This window comes from Narcine bancroftii, chromosome 4 (genome assembly GCF_036971445.1).
Source record: "Narcine bancroftii isolate sNarBan1 chromosome 4, sNarBan1.hap1, whole genome shotgun sequence".
In the NCBI taxonomy this organism is placed as follows: Eukaryota; Metazoa; Chordata; class Chondrichthyes; order Torpediniformes; family Narcinidae; genus Narcine; species Narcine bancroftii.
Window position 1 is genome coordinate 300,488,226 of NC_091472.1, and position 12,861 is coordinate 300,501,086.

At 39.3% G+C, this 12,861-nt stretch overlaps 1 protein-coding gene across 1 annotated transcript in view; it reads left to right on the forward strand.

Moving 5' to 3' along the window:
* cfap210 (cilia and flagella associated protein 210) overlaps positions 1-12,320 on the forward strand; it is a 49,275-nt gene extending 36,955 nt beyond the window's left edge. The window contains 5 exon segments of the mRNA XM_069935692.1: positions 7,090-7,229; positions 8,311-8,503; positions 9,278-9,442; positions 11,796-12,008; positions 12,010-12,320. Of these exon segments, the coding sequence (XP_069791793.1) occupies positions 7,090-7,229; positions 8,311-8,503; positions 9,278-9,442; positions 11,796-12,008; positions 12,010-12,093 (795 nt within the window). The 3' untranslated portion in view covers positions 12,094-12,320.
* The last annotated feature ends 541 nt before the right edge of the window (positions 12,321-12,861 follow it).

Here is a 12,861-nt window from a genome sequence, read left to right on the forward strand (position 1 = left end):
TCTTCTGATGTTTCTCTGTTGTTTCTCAATTGTTTCATTTATTTTAACTGTTCTTACCCTTGGTTAACATGATAATAAGACCAGTCAGAAAAAAATATAATCATCCATTCCAAATGATCTCATTGGCAACGAGGATTCCAAATTATCTCAACCATCATGTCTCTATCCATGCCCTTTTACTTTTTCATTTCAGTAGTGAGTGAGACCAGTATCTGTACATATCTTTGTGCATTAGCTTATTGAAGGGGAGTGGGGGTACAGGGCAGGGGGACCCCAGAAAGTAAAGCATGAGCGCAGTTTTGATGCACTCTCTGCGAGAAAAAATGTCAGAAATCGTGCTAGTGTTTTTTTTTTCATGTTCTTAAGGATCAATTTTCTTCCTTTTAATACATTTTTCGATTCTAAGACATAATAAAATATTTATTAATCTGTTTAGCAGGGAGCTCGCGCTGTTTTATTAATTTGTTTCAGGGAGCTCACGCTGTTTTGTATTCAAAAAGAGCAGACCAAGCAAGCAAGGTTTGTCAATATTCAGTGGAGTTCTTGACGTTTGGGTTTATGCCTTCTGTACACGATGAACGTGCACCTTTTTGCCTATTATGCCAACAGACTTTGACAAATGAATCAATGAAAGCAAGCTGTTTTGAAGCTCACTTGAGGGTAAAACATCCTAACCTTGTCAATTCAAATTTGGAATATGTTAAATCACAAAGTCTGAAAATAGATTTTTTAAAAATCACTTCATTATTTGCTGCGTAAACTCCAGCCCTGAATTGTACCCTTGAAGCAAACTTATGAAATTTCTCTGCTGATCGCAAAACATGGAAAGAACCATATGATTGGGGAGGAACTGATTAAACCTGCAATATCATTGTTTCTCAAAACAGTTGTGCAAAAGGATGACAAAGATGTCTGAGCAATGCAACTGAGTAATAGTGCCGTCTGCAACAGAATAGATGACATGGGTCAAGATGTTGAAAAACAGCTATTGAGAAATTGAAATAATGAAAGTTCTCAATACAACCAGATTAATCTACCGTATGGGACAGTGAGGCTGTTATTGGCATATGTGAGATATATTGATCAGGAAGGGTTTGAAGAAGAGATGTTGTTTTGTGAATTATTAGAAACAACCACTGCTGCGTATGATATTTACAGAACAAGCTCAAAAATTATTTAGATGAAAATGAAATACCAAAAGGAAATATTGTATATTGTGCACCTGCTATGATGGGTAAAGAAAAACGGGAGGTTTAGAATGAATGAAGAATGAAAATCCAAACATATTGGTTGTACATTGTATTATCCACTGAGAAAACTTAGTTGCCAAGAAAGTTTCCCTTGTTCTACATGAGATGTTGCATTTTGTGATCAATGCCATCAAAGCTAATGCCAAATGTGACCGTCTGTTTAAACAGTTTTGTGTCGATAAAAATGCAGAACATATGAGATTATTTCTTCACATTGAAGTAAGGTGGTTGTCAAAGGGAAACTGCTGCAAAAGATTTATGGAACTGTTTGTTCTCCTCAGCAAATATTTTGAAGGATAAACCTGAAATTAAGTTCTTGCTAACAACAGGTGACAAAGCTTATGTGAGTTACTTGACAGACATTTTTGAGTAACTAAGTACATTGAATAAGCAACTCCAAGTAGCAAATATGACGCTCATTGATGCAAAAAACAAAGATATTTGGATTCATGACACTTCTCGAATTATGCCAAAGGAATATTTCTGCAAGAAATTTCAGTCAATTCTATTGGTTGACTAAGTGTGAGGTTACTAATGCTGCTACAAACATCATTGTTGATCATTTGAAAATTTTGTGATTTAAAGGCAATGGATTTTCCCTTTTGGTTAACTCAGCTATTGCTGGTGGACATCTGAAGTTCCAGTGCAATACTGAAGTGCCAGTTAATGAAGAAATTGAAGGCTGTGTAGTTAACCAGAAATCATGGCTTTTATTAATAGAAACTTAGTAATACAATAATGAATTATACCCAAGGGGAGTGTCTCTAATACATGTCCAATGTCAGGAGAGCAGACTAAGCACAGCAAAAGACTGACAGCATGACACAGATTCATCACAGTCTCCCCCCAGCAGAAGTTGGGTTAATATTAAAAGAACAGCTTCTAAGGTAATAATGAAGTGAACAAGCAATTCTACTGTAAGCATAACATAAAACAGTCAAATAAATGGCATTGAGAATTTACTGGCATAGCCAAAACAAGGCTAGCAACTATCAGCGCAATCAGAATATAATGAGATGTTTATGAATAGTGGAGCCTCTCGGGTTGTTTTCAAACACGAGAAGACCTCTTTATCGGAGCAGGTGCTGGTTTTGCAGGAGTGACAACCTTGGAAACTGGTGGTGTTGATACAGTTCCCTGGTCTGTAGAGTGAAATGGCAGGACTTCTTGACCTGCTCCAGAATCACCTGCGTGAAGCTGTGGGGCCTCAGGATGGCCATTTGAATGCTTTCTAGGGGTCACTGGCTGGGGTGGTGCATTCAACCTCTCAGGATCACTCTGAGTGGGGGCGTGCAGAAGGGGTGAGCCAGGCGGGGCTAGGTCTCTTAGGGATACAGTGTCTGTGCTCACGTCTGGCAATTTAACGTGGGCATAATTGAGATTAGTGTGCAGCAGTTGAACTGGCTGGACTAGAGGGTCTGTTTTGCGCGTCCGAGCATGTCTCTTCAGCAGCATGGTTCCAGGTTCAGATAGACAGGCTGGCCAGTCAATCACAGTCCCTGATTTCCTAGGAAAAGTAAACATACGTTCATGAGGTGTTTGATTGGTTGCTGTACATAATAGGGACCGAATAGAATGTAGCACCTCAGGCAGCACGTCCTGCCACCAAGTAACAGGGTAACCATGTGTCTTTAACTTGAGGTTGTTAGTCTTCCAGACTGTGGCGTTAGCCCTTTCGACCTGCCCATTGCCCTTGGGGTTGTAGCTCGTGGTGCGGCTGGTGGCAATCCCCTTGTGTAACAGCGCTTGGCACAGCTCTGCAGTCATGAATGCTGAGCATCTGTTTGAATGAATGTAGCTGGGAAAACCAAGAATACTGAAGATTCTGTCAAGTGCCTTAATGGCAGATGTTGTTGAGACATCAGGGCAGGGTATCACGAAGGGAAACCTTGAATATTTGTCAATTACAGTAAGAAAAAACACATTTTTGTTGTTAGAAGTTAACGGCCCTTTAAAATCTAAATTGATCCTTTCAAAAGGTCAGGTCGCTTTGATGAGAGTGGCCCCTGGAGCTTTAAAATACTGCGGTTTGCATTCTGCGCAGACAGGGCAGCTTCTAGTCAGTTTTCTGATTTCTTCGAGGGAGTAAGGAAGGTTGTTAGCCCTTATATAGCGGAAGAATCTTGTGACTCCCAGGTGGCACAGTCCGCTATGGATCTCTTTTAGTCCTTCAAGCTGAGCATCAGAAGCACCTCGTGACAATGTGTCAGAGGGATAATTTAACTTGCCAGGTCTGTACAGGATCTCATAATTGTAAGTTGAGAGTTTTATTCGCCAGCGTGCCATCTTGTCATTTTTAATTTTACTTTTGTGTTTAGTGTTAAACATGTAAGCTACAGATTTCTGATCAGTGACCAGGGTGAATTTTCTACCAGCTAGAAAGTGTCTCCAGTAGCGAACACCTTCAATGAGAGCCTGGGCTTCTTTTTCAATGGCTGGATGTTTAAGTTCAGGTCCACGTAGCGTGCGAGAGAAAAATACCACTGGTCTGTCCTTTTGATTAAGGGTTCCTGCTAAAGCACAATCTGAGGCATCGGTTTCCACTTGAAACAGGACATCCTCGTCAATGGACGAGAGTGCAGTTTTGGCAATATTAGTTTTAATTCTCTCAAAACCTTTCAGAGTTGCTGGAGAGGGAAAGATTTTGTGTCAAACAAGGGGCGTGTTTTCATAGTATAGTCACGTACCCATTCGCAATAGTAGGGAAAGAATCCCATACACCTCTTAAGGGCTTTCGCGGAGTCTGGGAGTGGCCACTTCTTGAGGGGTGCCATTCTTTCAGGATCGGGGTGGATTTCACCCTCGCGAACAATGTAGCCCAGAATTGCATTGAAAACACATTTACCCTCGTTAAATGTAAGGTTGAGTTCTTTGGCCGTTGCTAGAAATATTTTTAAGTTGTCATCATGTTCGGTCTGGGTCTTACCACAGATAATGACATCATCCAGATAGGAGAACGTACCCTGTAACTTGTACATGCTAACGATTTTATCCATCTCCCTCTGAAACACTGATACACCATTAGTGACTCTAAAAGGTACCCTCCTAAACTGGTATAGCTCCCCATCTGCCTTGAATGACCCTTAAGGGTCGTTTGCTTTTTTTAATGGGGATTTGGTGGTAAGCTGCCTTAAGGTCGATAGTTGAGTACACTTGATATTGAGCTATTTGATTAACCATTTCGTTAATGCGTGGCAGAGGGTAGGCGTCCAATTTAGTATAACGGTTAATTGTCTGGCTGTAAACAATAGCCGTTCGTTTCTTAGTGTGATTTTTAACCACTACCACCTGGGCTCGCCATGGACTCCTGCTGGGTTCAATCACCCCCTCTTTAAGTCGCAAGTCTTAATAAACTCATGGCCCTCTTTGCTGTAAGAATGGCTCTTACAGGCAATCGGTCGACACTCGGGAGATAGATTGCTGAACAGGGAGGGAGTTTGATCTTTAACGTGGAAAGACCGCAGTAACCAGTGGGTAGCGTGAGTGGGTAAGTGTGGGTAGCGGCCCATCGAAATTTAACACTACACTTTTCATCTGAGATTGAATATCCAACCCCAGTAACACGGGAACACAGAGATCAGGCATTACGAAAAGCCAAACATCAGCAAGACAATGTCCCTGCAAGTTCAGAGTAACCTTACACTTATCCCGTATAGTCTTTTTAAGTTCGCTACAAGCCATTGATATCCGTCGGTTCGCTGGATATCTCCACAAATTTAAGGCTTCAGCAACCTTTTCATGAATGTAGCTGCCAGTGCTGCTGGAGTCTATTAAGCAATCGACAGCCTCAGCATTCACCTCCCCCTTCATAGTCGACTGTTCCAGTCCGAAACAACCCCCAAGCTTCACGGTCAGTTGAGCTATCGCAAGAGAACTTTGTGTTGATCTCACCTCACCATCACTTGAAGTCGATTCAGCGGGCTCATCTGAAGATATCCCCCCCCCGCCCCGCCCCCCCCGCCCCCCTTGCAGTCGTCTTTCATTCCAGCGGCCCAGGGATGAATTTTCTTGGCACTTTTCTTCTTATCAATGGGAGTATTTTTTGCCCTACATGCTTTAGTGAAGTGGCCATGTTTCCCACAGTAGCTGCAAGTAGCGAATCGAGCCGGACACTTCTGTCTGGGGTGCCAGCTCTTATTACAGAAGTAACATTTGCCAGGTGTTTGTCCCTTTATCAGCCTCAGGGTTCCTGCACTCTTGGGTGTTTCCTTTTCAGTTTCCAGTATTTCGCTGGACCGCATAGCACTTCTCGGTGATTTGGCTAGCATGACTGCTTGGCCATAGGTCAGAGGCTCTGTTTCCAATAGCTTCTGACAGATGTAACTGGAGTTGATTCTGTTGACAAAAGCATCCAGCTTCAAAACATTGCCGTGTTGTTCCATATTTACCACCTCGACATTGCATTCGTTTGCCAATGAGTCGAGAGCCAGTGCATAGGCAGCATCACTTTCCCCAAGTTTCTGGTGTCTAGTCAGCAACTGGTGCTGGGCAAGTACCACATTCTGTGGCGCCGCATAGTAAGCGGTCAGTCGTTCCCGGGCTATAGCCAGAGTCGCAGCTCCTCGAGTTACAGCAAAAGGGATCTCACCCAGTAAGGAATTCAGGTGGCCCCATTATATCCTCTCATCAATCACGTTGTTCCGAGCCATGTAGTAATCAAAACAAGCAATCCAGTGGTTGAAGATTTCTCTGGCCCTTGGGGCAGACTGGTCGATTATCAGCCACTCTGGCTTGAGTGGTGCATCCATTTCTATGAATAAAATTGAAGTGCCAGTTAATGAAGAAACCGAAGGCTGTGTAGTTAACTAGAAATCATGGCTTTTATTAGTAGAAACTTAGTAATACAATAATGAATGATAATGGGCACATACACAGTTATACCCAGGGGTGTGTCTCTAGTGGAAGAGATAATACACGTCCAATATCAGGAGAGCAGACTAAATACAGCGAAAGACTGACAGCATGACACAGATCCATCACATACCAAGAGGAGTTATCAGAGTTGCAACATGATGAATGTGAAAACTCTGTTCAAAGTGAAAGGAACCACGATGGCTGTCTAACAAGATCGAAAAGAAATACCCAAACTCAACTACTTTAGCAAGGGAATTATTGATACATTTTCCATAGTGATTTGCTACAAGCCAAGAGAAACCAAATGGAAGTTACAAAACATGGAGATTTAAGGTTGAAACCAACAAAATTAGACCCTCAAATCAAAAAATATCTGTAGCCAACGACAGGGGCAAGGTTCCCACTGGTGATGACAATTGTTGAATGTGTTTGAGATGGTTGACATATTGAAGTAGTTGAATATGAAATATGTTCCAGTGTATTCCCTACCTTAATTGCATAGAAATGCACTTGCAGTAAATGATTTAATTAAAACTTCTTTTGAATATATGACTTTTTTCTGCTAATGGTGGAAAAATTAAAATGGGGCCTAGGGCAAAAAAGGTTGAGAATCACTGATCTAAATTTTAACAATCTCATCTTTGGCTATGCCTCTTCATAAATTTATTATCTCCATCAACCCTGCAGCCCATCACGATCTCTATACTATTGGATTTCTGGCCTTTGATCATTCCTGAATTTATTAGAAGCTGTACTTTCAATTCCAAGGCTGGTAAATTATTTTTCTTTCTAAACCCCTTTGTTTCTCTCACTCTTTCCTGTTTAAAGGTAATGCTTAAAACGTACCCCTTTACCCAAGTTTTGTTCATCTGTCCTAATTTCTCCACATGTAGGTCATTGCCAGATTTTCATATAACAATCAGATTGGAATGCTTCATGATATTAATCGCATCAAATGCATTTTCATATTTTACTCTTTTTTTAGGCACATGTTGAGAACAATAATATAATTAAAGCATTAGAAAAGCAAAAACAGGATTTACAAGATGAAGAAATCATGTTATATGTTTTGGCAAAACAAAGAATGATGAAACTCAGGAAAGAAAGACAAGCAGAAATGGACAAGTAAGTGAAATGGACCCAGTACATTTCTGCAGATTCACACAATTGTGTGTCTGGAATGTATCCAATATAGTTTGCTGTATTTTTAAAAACTATTTTATATTGGGATCTGTAGAGCATGTTAAGAGCAACATTTTGAGGAAATTGCAGAACTATTTTTACGTTGCGATGGAAAGTAATCAATCTGACTTAGAATTTAATTCCAGAGTCAATCAAGAAAGTCTCTGCAGATGCTGAGTTTGAGTGCCTGAGAAACTCAGTGGATCATTGCAGCGTCCGTAGGAAATAAAGGGTAACCAATGTTTTAGGCTTGAGACCTTTATCAGATATGAGCAAAAACAGGCAGGTGGCTGAATAGAAAGTGGGATTAGGGGAGAGGAGGGAGGAAGGGGCAGGAAGAGGAGCACAGGCTAACAGTTAGGAGATCAGAGGTGGATACAGGTGGGAGGTAGAAGAGAAAAATATGAGGGGAGAGGATAGGAGAGGGAAGGGAAGGAGATGGGATCTGGAGGAAAGGAGACAGAGGGTTAAATAGAAATTGGAATCATTGATGTTAATACCATCAGGTTAGAAAGTGTGAAAATAAAAAAGTGTTTTTTTTTTATCCCCAATTTGCAGCTAGCCTTATGTAGAATGCTGCAGTGTGCACATTTAGAAATTCAGCTACACGTTTAATTGAAATTCCATGATTTACTCAAGCAAACCACAATTAGATACAAGAAAGTTAAATCTATTCATCATCAGAGGGAAGGAATCCAGGCAGGTTGCTTGGTAATCAAATGCTACAAAAAGAATTATCTATTGTCCTACATTATTCATTCCAACTATAAGGAATAGATAAAACTTAAAGATGTATCACCATCTGATTATGTCATATAAAGTCTTCCTATATAAACTACTTGTCTCCTGGAGTTCAAAATCAGGCATTATATTTAACTCCATTCATGTTTTTCAAATAAAAAAAGCAATCTGCTACATTAGAACAACTTTTGATATTTATTCTTTTTCCTTAAATGGGAAAATGTAGGAGATCTGAAATGGTGGAATAGGTTTGTGTCCATTTTTGATTTTCTGGTAATTTTAGGGAGAAAGAAGATCAGAGAAACCTGATGTTGAAGATAATAAGTGAACAAATGAGAGAAGAAGCACAGGATGAAACATATCGCATCAAGAAAGCTGCAGAAGAACAGGAAGCTAAAAGAGAGGTAGAAATAAAGAAAAAAGAAGAAAAATTAATAGCAGATATGAAGGCAATTGAAGAACACAGAATTATGATGGTAAAGTCTTTGCATGTTTTACTTTTTCTTGTGTTTTATTGGTTCTCTATGCAAAATAGTATTCATTATGCCCAAGCAGGCCAATTTCAACATGTCGGTGCAAAATAGGAAGTAGCACATAATTATTGTTCAGCACACCTGATTTAAGTAGAAATAAAATCTTGGGTACCACATAATAGATGTTTCATTCACTAGTTATTCATTATAAATCCTGCTTGAGTGGAATTATTCAAATTTGTGAGATTCATTGAGGCAGCTGAATGGAACAGAGAGAACAGGATAAAAGTATGGGTATGGAGAGTCAAAGGAATATAATGAATAATTAAATCTCAGGAAATCCACTGCTGACAATAATCAACTTTAAGGAAAGGGAATAAGGGTGGTGATGCAGATGATTGAGCCAGAACTGAGGGAAATCCAAAACTATTACCACAATGGTCTATCAAAAATTTAAAATCAATTCTTGGCCATGTTCTAATTCTTACAGCAATTCATGACCCACTGCCTCTTTCCTTAACATTATCACACTCTTCCCACCCCACCACACTTCCATCTCTCTGCGAAAATGATCTGATAGAATTCTGATTGTGACCCAGGACTAAGTAGACTTTTGCATTCACATTCAAGGCCCACCATTGTTCAGGATGCCGATGAAATACATTGGGGAACATGATGGTGATATTTTAAGCACTGATAATGCAATGCTTAATACAATATGTGAGCTTTCATGAATCTCCTTCAAGGACAAATAACTCTTAAACAATGTTTATTTAGATCAAAGAACACGAGGAGAAGAAAAAAGAAGAAAAATTACAAGCAATTGAAATTCTGCATGCCAAGATGGAATCAGATTTTATGTATCATGAAAAAGAAAGGAAAAAAAAGTTTAAGAAACTGGAGGCAAGTGGAAACATGCAGTCCTTCCTCACTGAACAAATAGTAAGTTTTTTTCAAATTGGAAAGAATCTGTTTTGACTTCATTCAGTTTTTCATCATGCAAGATAGTGAAAACAAATCTCAAACTGATTTTTAAAAAATTTCCTAATGTGTCAGCTCTTGTTTTTCATTCAACAATTTTGTGAAAAAATATATTTACACAGTTTTGACTGCTATGTCTATTTTCTATAGTGGTCCCATCCATTGGGAAATTGTTCAGGCACTTTCTGTCATGATTCCACCCTAATGAGATGACATTTTCCGGTCACATTTTCAACCCAAAATAATGTTGTTTCATTAACATCTCCTCAAGGATGACTATGCAGCTTTATATCATTCTAACTCCATCTTCAAATTTGCCAATGACACCACAGTAGTGGTATCAAATAATGATGAGATGAAATACAAGAAAGAAATTGAAAGTCTAGTGACATGACACCAAAATAACAACCTCTCACTGTCAAGACAAATGAATGATAATTGACATGAGAGGGAACACCATCCATACCCCTGTCCACATAATGGAATCAAAGTTGAAGGAGTAGATAACTTCAAGTTCTTGGGGATAAATATCTCTGATGATCAGGCATGGAACAGGCACATCAACACAATGATTTAAAAAAGTGTACCAACGCCTCCACTTTCCCAGAAGACTGAGGAAGTTTGGAATGTCTCCCTTGTTCTTTAGCAACTACTGCAGATTCAGCAATGTAAACTTGCTGGATGCATCACAGTGTGGTATGGGAGCTGTTGTGCTCAAGATCAGAAGCGACTGACCTAATTTAATTAATATACATTTTTTTGATAATCCTCAATTTCACATTAGGTCAAATCTCATCATCCATTACCTAAAATGTTTGTAATTCAATTTCCAATTTACTTCTACCTATGTGGTGACTAAGATCAGTTGGCATCAAAATATTGAGGGTGAATATATTTAAGACTCAATTTCTAGTTGATTATTTGTCACACATCAACTGGTCTCTGGATGTTGCAAGCATTAGTATGCTCTTGAACAGAAAAGAACATACCGATGAAAATAACTCCTTTTATATTATTGTCACCAAAACTGAAAACTTCTGTTAGCAGTCTTGAATAAGTTTGTTGGAACAACATTTATTTATCCATTCAGTTTAATCCTCAATGGACAAATGCATTAACATCAGGATGTAAATGTAACCAGAAATGGAGAATTAACAACTAACCAAATATGTGCAGTAATTATAAGCCATTATGAAAATAAAAATGGTTAATGTTTTAATGAAATGGACGTTGCATCGAAACCCGAGATAAGGGACACTTTCCCCACTGATTCATAATCTACAAGTTAAGCCATTATCGGCTGAAATGAGATTGGTCATGAATTAACATTTACAGAAATTGGCTTAGTTATTCTGCTTCATGCAAGATTCAAGATTTCTTTATTGTCCATGATAAAACAGAAATTGCCTGACACCCCTTAGAGAAAGAGATTCTCTTTATAGTCACTAAGTGTCCATGGAAATGCTCCAGCATCTCAAAGTCAATGCAGCCATACAGACTTCAGCCAAACCATCTCCAACCTTAGTTGTAGATACAAACCTCCAATATGATCAAGAGGGCTTCAGCCACAGAGGCCCCTCTGGAGCCTCTCCCTCAATTTGGTTTGATAACTGGTACCTTTAGCTAGTCTCGAGCCAGCCGTCGACAGCATTTTGCAGCCCTTGTGTGTTCCGTGCCTCAAGTCTCCAATAATCTTCCGCCTGCATGTTCTTCAGCTTCAGAGCCCCTCATTGCCTTGCCACCATGGTCACTGTCCCATTGGGTTGTCTCCTCTGCTCCTTCTCAAACAGGGGTTTTCTATTGCCCTGTGCCAGTCCTCTGCTTCCCCAGTGCCTGTAACCCCACAAGGCCAGTGCTAGCACAAGTGCTGCCAGCTTGGGCTCAGATCCCGTGGCCACAGGATTTTAAAATAAATTGCCATCAGCACCTTTATTAGGTCGTTTAAAGCCATACAGAGCTGTTGGTGCTAGGACTGGGCAGGTGGACCCCGTGGGGGAGCGCTGTCTCCACTCCCTGCTCTCCCTGTGTTCATGGTGGCAGTGAACGAGATGGAAAAGTTCATTTAAAAATGCATAGGGACTTTCAAATAATTCAGGAAAAAGATCCTTTCAATGTCAATAAAATAGACACACTTGTGAAATATTTTACAGAAAATTATCAGGTTAATATAAATGCTGCATTGGGTGTTTAAAATGGATCAGACACTGCTTAGACTTTGTTTCTTACCTTGCCTATGTATTTAAAGTGCTCTATTTAATAAATTCATTTTTAAAAATCACATGGCTTCTTAAATTATTTTCTGCCCATTTTTTAGGCTGAAAAGAAAGCAAAGGCATTGCGTGAGCGTGCCGCTGAACTGGAACATGAACAAAAAACCATGGCTCTACTTGAACTGGAAAAAAATGAATTTGAAAAGTATGCACAGGAAGTTATCGATGCAGCGTCAAAAAATGGGCGCAACATCTATCCACTTCTTAAGATTGCCTACCAAGGCAATGTTGGTGGGCACGGACCTGCCTTTAAGGAAAAAAGGTGGAATTAAACCAAGTTACCAAACCAAGGACACCTCACAAGTTCAAGTTTTGAAAGCAGTACAGTGGCAGCGATTTTAAAAACTTATACAAGTGTGATATTGAGAAATTTTTTTAAAAGCATTGGGTTTTGTGTGGTAAAAGCTTTGGAAAGTACAAATGGCAATTTTATTCCATTACTTTTACAAATGTTTTAAATTAACCACATACTTTATTATTCTGTTCCATGTATGTTGAAATTAAGAATTCTGAATAGCCATTCCAGTTGTGAATGTCGAGATTTGAATAAAGTGTTAAACAGTGAAGAACTAAGTATAGATCCTTTCTCCTGTCAACCAAATGAGTAGATTTCTACTAAAATGAAAATCTTCAATTGAGGTGAATCTTATTTGACTTTAACCTGGTAAATTTAGTGTTGCTTAATGATCCTACTAAGGGTGGAGTAATAAGGTTATCAATAGGTAAGTGATATTTTCGATACTACCCTTATCTCTTCACTGATCTTCACAGTAAAATAGAAATACCAGTACCCTGCTTTAAGATCTAGGTTGTTTCATTCACTGAGTATAAAGTGAGAATGTGACTTCAACATAATCCCATTTCTAGATCTAATTTACATCAAATATATTATTGAAACACCATAGATATTTGCTTCTATTGTGGGTTCACTTTGAGATTTTTCTTTTTCTCAATCTACTTGTTTGTGCCTCATACAAAATAATACGGAATCATACAAGCACAAATCTTGAAAATCAAAATGAGTCTCTACTTTCCTGTATATGGGTAAGGATGGCAGAGTGGTGAATCACGCTCTGGACAAGAAGTCTAACTTGGACAGGACCTATTCAG